The sequence below is a fragment of the Palaemon carinicauda genome, chromosome 21, assembly GCF_036898095.1.
Source record: "Palaemon carinicauda isolate YSFRI2023 chromosome 21, ASM3689809v2, whole genome shotgun sequence".
NCBI lineage: Eukaryota > Metazoa > Arthropoda > Malacostraca > Decapoda > Palaemonidae > Palaemon > Palaemon carinicauda.
In genome coordinates this window covers 52,433,165-52,450,664 of record NC_090745.1, presented here as the reverse complement: position 1 = coordinate 52,450,664, position 17,500 = coordinate 52,433,165, and the positions used below count along the sequence as shown (strand labels likewise).

The following is a 17,500-nucleotide window of genomic DNA, read 5'->3' as shown; positions in this document are numbered from 1 at the left end:
CTAGAGAAGAAAAGATTAAATATTTGTATTCTCAACAATTCCCATCTTAATGCTGATCAACAGGCAGAATTAAGTGACATGTTAGTTGCAAATCACTCCATATTCATTCTTGAAGAAAAAGAATTGGGAAAGTTTAAAGATGTTCAAGCTCATATTGCAGTAAGTGATCCACATCCAGTTAGATCTCCCATGTATCGATACCCAGAAAAGGCCAAAACTCTTATTTCCACCATGTTAGAGGATATGGAAGAAAGAGGGATAATAGAACCATCTAATGCAACATGGTTAAGCCCAATTGTTCTTGTAAGGAAACCCGATCACACTCAAAGGATGTGCCTCGATTACCGTAAAGTCAACACACACCTCCAGGTTGATATTCACCCTTTACCTAGATTAGAGGAAATGGTAGATACAGCTGCAGGAAACCATTATTATGCTTCTTTAGATATGAAAGATGCATATTATCAAGTGGAATTAGATAAAGAGAGCAGGGATTTAACAACTTTTAGTGATGGAGTTTCACTTTATAGATTTAAACGCCTTCCTTTAGGATTAAGTTGCAGTCCAGCTATATTTTCACGTATCATGTCTAATATCTTGGCTCCTCTTATTAAGAAAGGGTGGGTTAAGAATTACTTAGATGATATAGTTGTTTGGGCTCCCAGTTTTCCCATCTTGTTAAAAAGGTTAGAGCAACTATTCAAACTTTTCAGTGACAAAGCAGTGAAGCTAAACCTAAAGAAATGTCAGATAGGCCAAAAGGAAATAAAGTTTTTAGGTCATATAATCTCCAAGGACGGTTGTAAACCATGTCCAGACAATATCAGTGCAATCAAAGGCATGAAACCACCTACCAATGTTAAGCAAACTAGGAGATTTCTGGGAATGTGTGGGTTTTACAGGAAACACATTAAGGATTATGCTAAAATAGCTGTTCCCATGACTAATCTCTTAAGAGAGAAAGAACCCTTCTTGTGGACAAAGAATTGTCAGTCCAGCTTTGAACAAATGAAACAAGCATTAGTCACTGCTCCAGTGTTAGTAAAGGCTCAAATGACTAAACCCTTTGAATTATTTACTGACGCTAGTTTAGATCATGTAGGTGCGGTTTTGATGCAGAGACAAGAGGATCAGTTGAAACCTGTTGGATATTTCTCTAAGAAACTGAAGCCAGTTGAGCAGCGCTACAGTACCACTGTCAGAGAACACTTGCTATTGTCTTAGCATGTCGTAGGTTTCATCATTTTCTTTGGGGTGTTCCATTTACCATTCACACAGATCATCAGCCTCTAGTATCAGTGTTCAAGAGAAAGACTAAATCACCTAGAATGAGCAGGTGGGTAATTGAAATGCAGGATTACCGGTTCCAGGTAGAATATCGGCCAGGTAAAAATAATCAGGTGGCAGATCAACTAAGTAGACCAGTTAGAGCAGTTTTTCATCAGAGTAGGGACGATTATCTCGGTCTAAGCAAGGATGAGTTTAAAGAAAAGCAGTTAGAGGAACCTAGGTGGGCTGAGTTAATAACCTTTCTAGAGGGTGGCAAATTACCACGTAAGAGGTTCCCTAGAGCTTTGATTACACAGTTCCTGCTGTAAGAAGGCTTATTATATCTCAGTGCAGATAAAGTTGATAACTCCATTCAGCTGAGATTAATAGTTCCTAGGGATTTAACCAAGGCAGCTTTGAAGTTCGGTCATGAATCATTGTCAGGTCACTTAGGAATACGCAAAACAATTGATGCTATTGAAAACTTATTTTATTGGCCTTCATTGCGATCGGATGTTACCAAATATGTAAGTGAATGTGTCATGTGTCAAAAACATAAAGCTAGTAGTTCTTTACAACAACAGTTTCAGGAATTGCCTCCAGTAACTAAACCTTTAGAGAGAATCAGTCTTGATTTAACAGATATGTTATCTGGTGCAAATGGTTATAGATATGTATTGACTGTTATTGATCATTATAGCCGGTATGTTAAGTTCTATCCCTTGCGAAGTAAGTCTACAGAGGAGGTAAGCAAAAACTTCCTTATGTATCTGAATGACTTTGGTGTACCTATGACTGTCATTCTGGATAATGGTGCTGAATTAACTTCAAATCAATTTAGAGAATTATGTCACGAACATAAGATCAATACAGGTTATATTACCCCATATCATCCACAAGGAAACAGTGTTAGTGAAAGGATGCATAGAACCATGAAAACCATACTAAATGTGATGTGCAAAGGACATCCTTATCAATGGCCAAAGTACTTAGGTGAAACCCAGCGTGTGCTCAATTCTGCGGTACATACCACTCTTGGTGAACAACCTCATTATGTATTTTTCTCTCGCAGGGCACCTAGGCAAGTAACTAGTGTGTTACCCACAATAAATGATGGTGTAGAAGAGACTGCTATTGCAAAAGCACATGAAATAATTCAGAAAACTCATAGAGAGATGGCCAGCAGGTATCGAGCAATAGCCAATCAAAAGAGGAAGAATGAGAAAATAGATGAAAACTGTCTCCTATGGGTTAAAAATTAAAGTGTGATTCCCAGCACAAGTAAGAAACTAAACCCGAGATGGTCTGGTCCTTATGTAGTAACCAAAGTGTTTAAGGATGGTGCTAAATATGAGTTAAAAACTTGTTTGACCACACCATTATTGAACGTGCTGCTGACAAAGTAAAACCTTTTGTAGGACAAGAACAGTGGTTAGTAAAAATGCAGGAAATGGATATTATCAATCCGGATGTGAACGAAAGAATACAAACCAGAGGTGCTTACAATATTGTTCCTCCCTCTAGATTAATTGAGGAAATTTGAGATCATATTTTTTATACGGTATTTTGTATTTTTGTACTTTTATATGGAAATGTATTTTATTCTGTGCCTTAGCATTGTTCATGCATATAACAATTATGTTAATTTCCAAGTGTCTTTATGGGTTATGTTCATAGATTATGGATCTGATAATAACACTTCGTTACCATGAACTTGTACTCGGTTGAGGTTGTGTATCAAGAGTAACCCCATCCAAAAGCTTTACAAACTCTGGTGGAGTTGTTCAAGTTGTGTAACTGATGTGTAAGTTAGTCATTAGGATGCTTTAAGAGGTATATTATCTTCAAAGGTACTTTTCTCCTGCTTAGGGTTATTGAGTGCATGAGACTGAATGACATGAAGAGGTTTGTAAGAAAAATAATCCTAAGTGATTATACCCTTAATGAGGAGTGACTGGGTCTTAATTGAATTTAAGATCACTCTTACATAGGTGTTTTAACTTGGTAAGGTTATTAGGATGGTTAGGCAGAAACGCGCCTTAAGGGTGGCGTCCCACAACTTGCTCTGTATGTCTGACAGCAGACCTTGAAGATTAAATGTTGCGGCCTATATCCGGCTGAGAGATGGCTACTATTCATGGCGCATAAAACTTGTTGTTGTTAGATCTGTTTTCTACCCTAGGTTTTGCAGTTAGTTGATAGTTCTTGATAAATGAAAACCAATTTCCGTAGGGGTAAAGTGATGTAATGACAGAAATGCTTCATTTAACTGAATGGTAATTCCATTTACAATTTTTAGACTTAATAAACGAATTGGTTTTCATCTCATCAAAATGTTATGTTAGCCACACGAAGTTGAGATGGTGTAGGATCGAGTGTGCATACGCCGAGGTAGAGAGGCGTAACAAAGGAGTAGTTGTGTCTATGGTCGAGAGTTTGTGATTGAGTGCCAAGGTAAACAAAGGCGTAGTTGTGTGAGCCTCGGGCGTAGCTGCGCTAGGTAAGCTCAGAGCGTACTCTTCAAGCCGACAGCAACCAGTGTAGAAGGGAAACGGTGTTGCTCCCCCTTATTATTATGTGAAATTCTTACCTTCTCCCTTGTAAAAGGGTACCAGTTTGGAGTACCGAGCATGTACTAAGCTTTTTGTAAGAATAAAAAGACCCCCGGGAAACAGCCTTTCCCTCAACCTCCACTACAAATGAAGACCCGTCCTTCTTCACAGCAAGAGTCAAGTTACCTTAAGCAAAAGCTCAGATTATTAGCCTATACCTATGATGTACACGGCATTAGCCTATGTCAAGGCTTGGTTTGTTATAGGTAGGCTAGCCAGGAGTGAGTCGATTGTCCTAAACTGAATGGTGCCTCCGAACTTAGGTAAGGACAATTGACGAAGGTAGGAGTTTAGTGAAAAGTCATGTGTGAAACGGCATGACAATATATATATATATATATATATATATATATATATATATATATATATATATATATATATATATATATATATATATATATATACATATATATATATATATATATATATATATATATATATATATATATATATATATATATATATATATATATATATATATATATATATATATATATATATATATATATATATATATATATATATCCTGTCCTACCATTTAACTCCCAATATTATTCTTAGGTCTATGTTCTCAAATCTATAAAACCTGTCATACCAACACTTAACCCTGGATAGGTACGGTGGGTCGTTTGCGACCCCGAGCGTCAAAAAAAAACAGGTTTTTCTCACGTGACTCACCCCTGTGACTGAATTTGTGGGTGATCGACCTGCAGGAGGTGTCTCCCCTACACGCTCTAGTAGTGTCCAGATGTGCATTGCTGTAGCTGTACTCCTTCCCCGATTTCTGAGACGCGTCGGGGTCGTTCGCGTCCGAGTTTACCCTTCTGAGGTAGTTTGCATAATTATCAAAGTTATTACGTATTATGAAATTGTCGTAGAATGGTGCAACTTGTATAGGTTATCAGTTGTGGAAAGTCTTGGTGGATTGTTTGGCTACCATGTGCATGTTTTTTTTTTTTAGTTAAAATGTCGTTCATCACCACGAGGACCATTTTACCGCGAGTGCCCCTTTTTCATTTTTTTTCATTTTTTTGCCAAGTCATTTTTCCGTAAGATATTGCCAAATAGTGTCGTAAAACTTTTGCTTGTTTAGTGTTGGAAAGTGTGTCTAGATGATCTGGCTACCCATGCATGACTTTGTTTTTGTCAGATACGACGTAGTTATTGGTATATTGGGTATTTAACTGCGGTTACCAATTTCTGTTTTTTTTTCAATATTTGTAAAAATTACTACGTAGTAAGGAATTGCCGTATATTATTCATTTTTTTTTCATGTTTATGTGTTAGAAAGTGTGCCTTGATGGTTGGGCTAACACGTGCATGTCTTTTTTTTTATCTGAGATGTCGTATATTAGAATGTCGGGTATTTTACCGCGAGTGTCCCTTTTTAATTTTTTTTAATTTTTTTGCCAAGTCATTTTTCCGTAAGATATTGCCAAATAGTGTCGTAAAACTTTTGCTTTTTTAATGTTGGAAAGTGTGTCTAGATGATCTGGCTACCCATGCGTGATTTTGTTTTTGTCAGATACGACGTAGTTATTGATATATTGGGTATTTAACTGCGGTTGCCAATTTCTGTTTTTTTTTCAATATTTGTAAAAATTTACTACGTAGTAAGGAATTGCCGTATATTATTGATTTTTTTTTCATGTTTATGTGTTAGAAAGTGTGCCTTGATGGTTGGGCTAACACGTGCATGTCTTTTTTTTTATCTGAGATGCCGTATATTAGAATGTTGGGCATTTTTCCGCGAGTGCCCCTTTTTATTTGTTTTGCATTTTTTTGCTTAGTCATGTTACCGTAAGGAATTGGCAAGTAGTGTCGCAAAACTTATATTTTTATAGAGTTGGAAAGTGTTTCTAGATGATCTGGCTACCCATGCCTATTTTTTTTTTAGCCAGATATGGCGTATATATAAGTATGTGTTCGATTTTCCTGTGATTGCCATTTTTTCGTTTTTTCCCATTTCTTTCAAAATTACTACGTACTAAGGAACTATCACAGAGTAATATTTCATTTATATGTTTATTTGTCGGAAAATATGCCTTGATGGTTTGCCTAGCACGTGGCTGAAATTTTTTTTTTCTGAAATGCCGTATATTAGAATGGCCATTTTTCCACGAGTGCCCGTTTTTATTTGTTTTGCATTTTTTTGCTTAGTCATGTTACCGTAAGGAATTGGCAAGTAGTGTCGCAAAACTTATATTTTTATAGTGTTGGAAAGTGTTTCTAGATGATCTGGCTACCCATGCCTATCTTTTTTTTTAGCCAGATATGGCGTATATATAGGTATGTGTTCGATTTTCCGGTGATTGCCATTTTTTCGTTTTTTCCCAATTCTTTCAAAATTACTACGTACTAAGGAACTATCACAGAGTAATGATTCCTCTAGATGTTTATTTGTCGGAAAATTTTGTTTACTTTTTTTTTGATTGAATATCATCAAATTTTTTTAGCTAAAATATTGTTTTACATTTTTTTTTTCGATTTTATTTCCCTTCAAAAAAAATTTTTTGGGTCAGAATTTTAATTTTATAGTCGTAAAATAATCGACTATTATCCAGCAACCCACCATACAATTTTTATGCATATCCAATAATAATTAGATTAGTAAATAACACCTTGAAATTGACATACCCTTCCTACATTTCAAGTGGCAGATTAGGGAGTCTGAGTCAGTGTGGTTGGCGGCCATTTTGTGGACATATCCGAAGCGTAAGCTGCCCTATCTATATATATTCTTGTTCCCTATAGAATTTGTGATATTTTGGTATATTTTTACTGCATAAATATCATATTATATATTAAATATATGTATTTTTTTACGAAATTTCCAAGTACTCAAAAAATTACCTTTAGATATGGCCCCTGATATAAATGTAATTTACAAAATAATGAAGATTTTTTTACATATTTCTATTTTAGGATAACATATGTTTATTCCCTAAAAAAATTAGCCACTTCCTATTTCATTTGGGTACCCAAAAAAATTCATGAAATTTGGACAATTTTTTTTGGCCAAAAAAAGTTACCCTTTTTTTCTCATTTCAGATCTTCACCTCCATGGGTCTGACTTCATCCAAAATACATCAAGATGTGTCCTAAACATTCAAGAATCAATTCCTAAAAGGATTTGTGTATATATGTATAAACTTTTTTTTTATGAATTTTTATGTCAGGTTTTTTTTTCTACTTAATTTTTTAAAATATTTATAATAAATAGTTTTTCTGCAGATGAGTAGTATTTATCTTTACAGTTGTTTTAAGCATTCTTTGAAGTTTTTTTTGGCAAAAGAAAAAAGGAGGTTACTGCAAAAACTGATTTTTCAAGAATTTTTTTTGGCGTCGGGGTCGTTCGCGTCCGAGTATACCCTTAAAGGGGTGTCCGAGGACCGTACCTATCCAGGGTTAAAAGTACGGCAATAATAAAACTACCTAAAGATAGTGAGAAAATTCCAATGGAAAAAGGAGTTAGACAGGGAGACCCTACCTCTCCTAAATAATTCACAGCATGCCTAGAATATGCTTTAAAAATAGATTGGGAAAATGCAGGAATCAATATTAATGGGGAATGCCTAAAGACTTAGTTGTGAGTAGTTAATCAGGGAGGAATTACATAAGATTATAAAAGATATGAATAAAGCAGAAATGTAGGACTGAAAAAGAATATTCTAATTTCTATCAACGCTGTTAAAAATCAAGAACTCTTTTTGCATAATTGCAACAACAACCTCATTTCTTAAGAACACCAACTTTACCCGAAATGTTATATGCTTTTAACTAGGATTTTGTTCGGCTTTTCTTTTTTTTTTTTCTTTTTTCTTTTCTTTGGCAATACTTATTAACAGTAACTAGTTTTGGATGTTTTCTGTTTTACATGACAATGTCTGACGGCATATTCAATTTCTATTTAAATCAGGATTTTCTACTGATTTAAATCACATTAATTATTAAGTCAAACCAACCTTGCTGTACTTACATGAGTGGAAGTCCCCTGTCCTGCAGTGGACTAGCAACAGCTGATGATAATATAATACTTGTAGGCATATATATATATATATATATATATATATATATATATATATATATATATATATATATATATATATATATATATATATATATATATATATATATATATATATATATATATATATATATATATATATATATATATATATATATATATATATATATATATATATATATATATATATATATATATATATATATATATATATATATATATATATATGTATATATATATATATATATATATATATATATATATATATATATATATATATATATATATATGTGTGTGTGTGTGTGTGTGTGTGTGTGCGTGTGTGTGTGTGTACGTATAATCCTATATAAATTATATATCCGCGTAACTTGAATTTATTCTGAAGTTGCATAACACCAGCCCCCCCCCCCCCCCTTATGCAACTTTCAGAATGATTTCAACATTCGTATCAAAAATTAACTGCAATCATTCACCTATTCATTTGGAAATGTTCTACTAAACAATATAGTGGTTATGCGTCATAATTCGCAAGTCAAATAAAATAGTTAAAGTTCTTACTTCTTTGGTGCGAACAGAATAATCCTCCATCTGATCACTGACGGGAAATTTCATAACATCATTAAGAGGCGTCTTTATGACGTCAGATAACGATGTTTTGATAATATTAAGTGGTGTCTTTATTACTTCATTTACTGGAGACTTAATCACTTCATCAGTTGGCGGTTGGGGTTTTATGACGTCATTCGTGGATGTCTTGATGACGTCACTAATCGAGTTTTGTGTCGTGGCGGTGACTATCTTCACGAGAGCCGAATGTGGCCGAGTTAAACCGACTCCTTCAAGCTCGGGTACGACTACCAGCTCCGCCGTTCCCCTATCACTATTTTCTCTAAAATTCTCATCCATAATTCTACCTATCACTGTATCATGAAACGTCGCTGTTCGATACCTTGCGTAGAATTGTTCGTTCTAGTTACCACTGATACGCAGAGTGTTGTTATGAAAACATGGCTAAAGATTACTGAAGAGTGAAAAGAGAATTGTTCCAAAATTATTTATGTAGCAAAAAATTTTGTGATTTTCAGGACGAAAAAAAAATTATATAATTAACTATAAGTTATATGACAATTAGTTATAAATGTTTTAATATCTTTCAAATCTGTCTCTTAAGGAAAATATATATAAATTTCTGAAGAATATACTTACTCGAAAGATTATTCCGGGAGCATCCATTTTCTGTGTTTAGAAAACCGTCTATAGGGGAAGCTATATTATTTCGTGGACCATGTTCCCATTTAGCAAAGAAAAAAAAAGGGTTTTGAAATACACAATAGCCTAAGATGTTAAAAATTTACATCACTCAAATTGTGTGCATAGGGATGATAACATTAAGAGGAGATGGAAAGAATATTTTGAGCAACTATTGAATACTGAAAATGAGAGATAGGAGCTGGGAGAAGCACAAAGGGTTGAAGGGACAGTGATGGAGACAGATTACAGAAGTGAAGCTGGCATTGAGTAAAATAAAAAAAAAAAGAGAGAATGTTAAAGCACCAGGTTCATAAGAGTTTGAAATTGAAATGGCAAAGATACTCACTACAAATAGGGGAAGAATGATGTGGGATTTATCAAGAGCAATATGGGAAAAGGAAATAATGCCTAAAGACTGTGCGGAGAGTTTAATGGTATTTGTATTTGAGCAGAAAGGTGACATCATGGAATGTGGTAACTAGGCCTACCGGGGAATTAAACTAATAAAGGGTAATAGATGAGAGATTGAGAGACATTTTAAAGAGTGGGAAATAGCAATAGGGATTCATGATGAGGAGAGGGACTGAGGATACATCTTTATAGTAAGGCAGTTGCCTTAAAAGGGAATAGAGGGATCTAGAGAAGGCTTTATATGGTAGAATACGGTCCCAAGAAAAGCTCTAACGGATACAGAGGGTCACGACTCCATTTTTTAAGAAAAAAAAAAGTTTGACTATTAAACTTAGGCTTCTTTTCCAGAAAAAAGAAAGGATTGTTAAACATAGGGTTTTGGAAAAACAAGTTTGACTATTAAACTTTGGATTTTCGATAAAAGTTAGATTGTTAAAACTTTTGGTTTCCGAAAAAGAAGTTTGACTTAAACTTTGGATTTTGAAAAAGAAGTTTTTATGTTAAACTTTAGGCTTTCTAAAAAGGAGTTTGACTGTTAACTTTATTTTTTCCGAAAAGAATTTTAACTGTTAAACTTTGGGTTTTCGAAAAGGAAGCTGGCCTGTTAAATTTTGGGTTTTCGGAAAAAAAAATTAACTAGTAATTTAGGGCTTTCAAGAAAAAAAAGTTATACTTTTAAACTTTGGGTTTTCGAATAGAAAAAAAGCTTGGCTTAAACTTTGCGTTTTCTTAAAAAAAAAAAAAAAAAAAAAAAAAAAAAAAAAAAGTTTGACTAAGGGCTCGGCCAGACCAAGCGCGATGAGCGGCGAGGTTAGCGGCATGACTCGGTGGTAAGCCAGCAACAAAATGTTGGGTGGCCACACCGGAACCGCCACACCTCTCTCGCTCCTCACTCCCAGCTGATAGCCTTCCTCGTAAACATGACGATGGTGTTTGAGTAGGAAATTACTTCCGATTGAAAATCGTTATTTTAATCTGAACTATAAATTAAAGAAGAGTCTGGATTCACGATTTTAATAAACAGAGAAGGGAAAATAAGTTAATTTTGAAATTAATGTTGCCAGTCTCGTTTGTACGGCGACAGATTTAATGAATATCTACATATTTCACAAGTCTTTTGATTCTTTGATGGCAACATCCTTCCTGGATTCAGGCTCAAAAAACAAACGTCGAACTATAGACAACCTCAATCTCTCTCTTACCAGGTATTATAATTGCTTCAATTATGATAAAGTTCACGAAAAATCATTGTTCCTTTCATTCCAGGATTAACTAGCATTTGCATAAGATATATTGTTTAAGTGTACATACGATTCTTTTCACGTTTGAAATTCTCTCTCTCTCTCTCTCTCTCTCTCTCTCTCTCTCTCTCTCTCTCTCTCTCTCTCTCTCTCTCTCTCTCTCTCTCTCTCTCTCTCTCTCATATATATATATATATATATATATATATATATATATATATATATATATATATATATATATATATATATAGATAGATAGATAGATAGATAGATAGATAGATAGATAAATAGATAGAAATGGTGATTAAATAGGTTGCAAAGCACAAAAAGGCGTAGGCCTACCCACTATTTTATTACTATCCATTTGCAGTTGATTGCCATAACTTCCATTTATTTAATTTATTTTTGCCCTCCGAAACACCTCCCAATAAATTGTTGATTAGTAATGGCTGGAAACGAACAATTGAACGCCTACCCCTTCAGGAACTGATGAAAAATTGCGTAATCTTGGGTGAAGACGCTCGAGCCGCCGCGATTTTTTAAAACATGAAACATAGTCTGGCGGCAACTGTAGCGGCTTGAGGCTTCCCGCGCCTCCTATCTGGCCACCTACGTAAGATACTGAAGGTTTCAATTTTCCGCGGGAACCTCTTGCCGCTAACCTCGCCGCTAGCCGCGCTTGGTCTGGCCGGGCCCTTAGAGTTTTCAAGAAAAAAAAGGTTTGATTGTTTAACTTTGGGCTTTAAAGGAAAATGTATGGCAGTTAAACTTAGGGTTTTCAAGAAAAAAAAAAAAAAAGTTTGACTGGTGAACTTTGGGTTTTCAAGCAAAAAGTTTGACTTGGCATATGGGTTTCAGAACAATATATATTTTTTCAGTTATCTTTGTTTTCAGGTATCGTCCTTTATTAAATTATTTGGCTCTTTACAGTCCTCTGCTCAAAATTAAAAAACTATTTATGATTCAACATTTGATTTTGAAAGTAAATCTATGGTAGGTAAGTGCAACAGTGTGGTAATCAGGTCAATTCTCTTCATGGCTTATTTCTTAGGCAATATATACATATATGTAAATATATTATTACGACTGCAAAATTACATAAACTCCCAAACCCTAAACTCACCTGTTTATCTTTACATAAGTCTGTTAAACTTGAAAAATACCCGAGCTCTGAGAAAATTATGCAATTCCCAGACGGCAATGCATATGAACACTGAATATCCAAAGGTCTCTTACTTACACTAAAAACAAAACTGGGTGACTACTTTATAAGAACTATTCACAAACAACCTCTTACTTTGATTCTTAGTCAGGGATTACGAATATTCACTGTTATAAAATATTGGTGATCGAAATAATACACTCTTTACAAAAATAAATATTTTCTATAAAAAAGTTACAATAATAATAATACAAAAAGAATTAACACCAGAAATGAATCACTCGAAATATTAAATCTGAACAAAACCTTATTACTTTATAAAAATTATACAATCACTTCTTTCACTGGAAATTAACTTATAAAAATATTTAATTTTGATAATTAATGAAAATAGTTATCACTTTAACACTAATGATTAAACACTTAATGAAATTTACATAAATGTAACTGATACACTTACGTATTTTGGCTCATATGAGGATTCCGAACATTCCCCACTTCCCTGTCCTTATCCTTATTATTATTATTATAAATACACACAGGTCTCTCACTGCTCCCACAGAGAGAGGACCTCATGACTGCTGTTGCTACTGCTAAGCTGTCTCGCCTCGCTGACTGCCTGCCGACTGTCACCTGCTGCTTTTGTCTGGAGATAGCTTCTTGCTGACTGCCGCTGTTTGCTGCCCTCTCAGCTTACAGAGATTGCCGCCGCCGCCGCTGTCGACAGTATTCCTGCCTGTAGGGGCTGCCTTGTGCTACCCCTACTATGTAGCCTGCCGTAGGATGCCATTTAGTGCCACTGTCAAGGGCCTTGCTCTCAAATACTGGTTTATCTTCAGCCTTCTCTATAAGGAAAAATCAAAGGACTTGTTAGGTTTCATGCTCTAAAACTATCCTTACTTTTCTGACAACTAACAGACCCTCCTGTGGTACATCTGGTAACCCTTGTGGTCTTTAAAACTCCAGTCGAAACAGTGGCAAGAGGCATAGGGCTTCTAGGCTTGGCACCTATAAGCCAAGTATAGGTGATAGGAGTTAGGGGATAGGGCTTTGCTAACCTGGCGTAAATAAGCTAGGATTTAAAGTCACACACATAGTTTCAATAAAGAAATAGGTTGTACTATATTTTATTTACATCCCTAAAAGCCTCCTTGCCTGCAGGAGTGGACTGCTGGGCCGACTTAGTGCTTTGTAAGCAGTAAGGAAGCTACTATCTAGCTACTAATAGGATAGATAGGGCCTCCCTGATTAACCGTTCTTTTACAGATTCTGTTATTCATCCTTCTATCTTTATCTATAACTTTGTCTGGGGCCTTGGGGCTTAAAGGGTTGGACAACTCAACCAGACGCAATGTCTATCCTCAACCCCCCACTATGAACTTGGCTAGGAAGAAGGTAAATGAGCTGACCCTGGAAGAACTGGAGCTAATGGCTTGTGAAGAAATGGAAGAACACCCGGACTTGAAACCATGCCTACCCAAGGAACAATCCAACAGGAAACGAACTCAAGGAGACACTGAGCAGGACAAAGACAACCAGGAATGGACACAGGTTACAAGAAAAAAAAAAAAAAAAAAAAAAAAAACAGGCAAAGAGGAATTCTGACCCTGCTGAAACTGGACCCCAGGCATGAACCAATTTAAGGAAGAAAGAATCCAACTGCTGAAGAGCAGAAAATTGTGAAGACCTACTACTTTAGGGTAGTAGCCAGCAACTCTTCGGAGGCTTTCAAGGCAATAGCAGCCTTCGAACAGAAACATAGAAACCTGAAAATTGTAGCCAACCCCAACCGCCAAGGGTAATGGACCATCTCCACCAAAGATGCGAGAGCCCTCATCATACTGAGAGGCACCTCCGACATTCATCTGAGAAAACTCAGAGAGGAGGAAGAAATCAAGAAGGCTGTTGTTGTGGGCTACCCCCCTGACATGATGGAAAGCCATTTAACACAACTGCCCAACATTACAGCGGCAGAGAGAATGAACAACAAGGCTGGCTACTTAACAAAGGCCACCCTTGTCACTTTCAAGAGGACTCCCCCCAAGAAAGTAGACCTTGGAGTTTTCGGCAGTTTCTGGGTTAAAAAGTACTACCCAGACCACTTAAGATGCGACAACTGCCAGAAATTTGGCCACCATAAGGACCAATGCCAGGCCAAATTTTCCACCTGAGCAGTATGAAGCCAGAGGCACCCAACTCAGGACTGTATTGATAAAAAGGCGGCAGGAATTCCCACCACACCTAAATGCCCCAACTGCAAAAGGGCCACACTGCCATGGCTTGGGGATGTCCTGAAAGGGTAGCCAGGGTAATTGCTGCCCTCCTCAAGGAGAAGAAAGAGGAGCCTAGAGGGAGGACGGCTCCCAAACTTTGCCAAGGAAGAGGTACTACTCTCGGGAGGAGCTCAGGACAGGCTCCAGAGCTAGATCCTCCTTAGAGCCCCAGCTTCCACACCTCAGGCCCCAAAACCTCTACCTAGAACTATCTTCATCAAGACTACAGTTCTTAGGAAAAAACTTACTGACCTTGTTACACAGGCTGTGACCAGAAAAATCAGTGCTGACACTATTGCAGCCAGCATTGAAAAAGTTCTCATGGGTTTCCTCTCCAAGCCCAAGTCCTCCTCACCCCCACTAATGCTATCCAGGAGATCACCTCCCATGCCACAACACCAACACTTTCCACTCCATCACCACTATCACCCGCACCTTCCACATTCGCTACATCAGAACCCATCCCCATCATCCCACTCACCTCAGCCACCATCACCTCATCCACCTGATCCACCCTATCCACAGATGTCATGGCAATTGCCTTCGCTCCAAGGGACCCAAGACAGTACTCTTCAACATACACTCAGGAATAAGGGTTCTTAATTGGAACTCGGCCAGAGTGAGACCAAAAGTTTCCTCCCTAATTGCAGTATGCAAAACGGGGGAGATAGATTTCATCCTGTTGCAAGAAACATTCCTAACAACAGGAAAAAAAGTTGAAAATTGCAGGTTACAATACCTACACCACAACACAGATATGCACATTAGTTACATTAGTTAGAACAACAATACCAACAACAAGGTTACACAGCCCAATTCCTTGTGGTACCAATGTAGAGACACTGGCAGTAGCAGCAACATTACTGAACCAAAAGGTAGTCATATACAACATATGCAGAAAAATAAACAGGGAAGACAGATGAGAGCTGCAATTGACACAACTCTTTGCATATGCAGAAAGAACACCAACACTTATATGTGGGGATTTTAATGCACACCATCCTATATTATCATCCCCATCAATGGCAAACCCTTCAGGGGAGCTCATAGCCTTTGCCCTGGAGGAATTTGAAGGAGTCGCCCTTCAAAACACAGGGAAACCTACACACTTAGGAGGAGGCAGACTAGATCTGACATTTGGCGCAACAGCAATAAGACACCTAACTAGATGGCGAGTGCACTTAACCCTGATTAGTGATCACTTTGCCACAGTAACCGAATTGGAGATACAACAGCTACCTTCAATTCCACCACCTCCACCAAGATGGAATCAACACCTGGCAGACTGGGTCTGCTTTTAACTAGCCATAGAGGAATGGGCAATAAGCTACAATCCTCCAGAGGATATAGATCAACTAGAGAAAGACCTAGTTAATGCATTTCACAGCACAGCTAATAAAGCAATACCCCTGAAGGCCGCAAGAGGAAACTACACATACAAGGACTCCTGGTACTACTGCCCAGAAGTAAGGAGACTTAAAACACGGCTCAATAGGGTCACAAAAGTTTACAGAAGAAGATCCACAGAAGAAAATAGAAAACTACTGCAATCAGATAAAAATAATGTACAACAAAGAATCCATAAAATAAGAATAGAAAAATGGATGGAATGGTGCACAAACTTGTCACAGTACACAACACTCACAGGGTTATGGAAATGGCTACACAGAGCCGAAAAAAGGAGGACACCAGTTGCAACACACCCACACCCACAAGAGGAGGCAGAAAGAATTGCAACAGCCTTTGCAAACAGAACACAATCAGCTAATCTCTCCCCTAAAACCAGAATACTACAAGAGCAACTGGCGCCAGCCAGATGGGAGGAAATTAACACAGCCTGCCAGTTAAAAGATGACACAGACACCCCATACACAATTGAGGAATTGAGGACAGTGCACAAATCAGGAAAAGACACTGCGCCAGAGACAGACAGGATTACCTACACCATGATCAAACACATGGCTCCAGAGGAGAAACCACATTCCTGGGGTTAATAAACAGAACACACCTTGAGCACACAAGGCCTCAAGCCTGGAGGCAACAAGACACACAGCCGATCCCCAAGCCAAAGGATCCAGGGAATCCCAGACCAATAGCTTTAGTATCCTGCGTGGAAAAGACAGGAGAAAAAATGGTTCTAAAAAGAATGAAGTACAAAATTGGCCCCCTACACAAACAGCTATATGCATATCAGGAGGGAATTGGAACGACTGAATGCATTACTAATGTTCTCATCTGTATTACTCAAAAGAAGGCAACAATAGTCTTCATAGACTTTGAAAGAACAAGCCTTTGAGCTTGCCAGCCCAGCAGCAATGCTGCAATCAGTGGCCAGAAAAGGAGTAAAATGTCACTTACTAGCATGGACTAAGAACTATGTGCTAGGAAGACAAGCTAGAGTCAAATTTCAAGGAGTGATATCAGCTTTTCATGACTTGGAAAATGGCACACCACAAGGAGGGAGTCTCAGCCCCTCCTTTTCAACATCCTCATGGAAAACATAGCCTCTCTCCAACTCCCTGAAGGAGTATAGATATTTATCTATGAGGATAACGTATGTGTAATAGCTCGAAGACTAGTCAGAATGGTAAGAATGCAGAGAGCACTGAACGACATCAGTCAAAAGTCCAATGAGCCTGGACTGAAAATAAACTTGGGTAAAACCAAGGCAATGACAATTAAAACCCCAAACCCACTGCATCCACTCACAATAGGAATGGAACCCCTAGAGTGGGTGGACAATTACACATACCTGGAAGTTGTAATAGACAAACAACTCACCTTCAAGGAGGAAATCAAGTATCTCAAGGAAAAGGCAAATGCCAGACTGGCAGCCATGAGATACATGACTAAACTAAATGACGGAGCAAATGAGCATGTTCAAAAGAAGTACTACCTAGACTGTTCCAGAACGCTAGTAGACTATGACGCTCCAACCCTAACCAACCTGACTGACACCCAAAAAGCCTCAGTAGAAGTAATTCAAAACAATACCATGAGGCTCATGCTAGGAGACCTTATATTGACAAGACTGTGCAACATAAGGATGGAAACTGGTCTGCCATCCCTTGAAGACAGGATTGCACAGAGAAATGCATCCACAATTGCAAAGATGTTCCTCTCAGACAAAGACTCGATAACAAAAAAGAGAGTAAGAGAGGAACTATCAAAGCAACGTGAGGTTCAAACCCCAAGCTCCTATGGCAAAGACCATAGTAACAACATAAAGAGCCTGGGCCTAGCTGGGGATATTA

General features: G+C 37.3%; 1 protein-coding gene across 1 annotated transcript in view; it reads right to left on the bottom strand.

The window, feature by feature from the left end:
* Positions 1-8,920, bottom strand: part of Deaf1 (deformed epidermal autoregulatory factor 1) — a 451,852-nt gene extending 442,932 nt beyond the window's left edge. The window contains exon 1 of the mRNA XM_068345007.1: positions 8,467-8,920. Within this exon, the coding sequence (XP_068201108.1) occupies positions 8,467-8,814 (348 nt within the window). The 5' untranslated portion in view covers positions 8,815-8,920. The remainder of the gene's footprint in view (positions 1-8,466) is intronic.
* Positions 8,921-17,500: the final 8,580 nt, after the last annotated feature.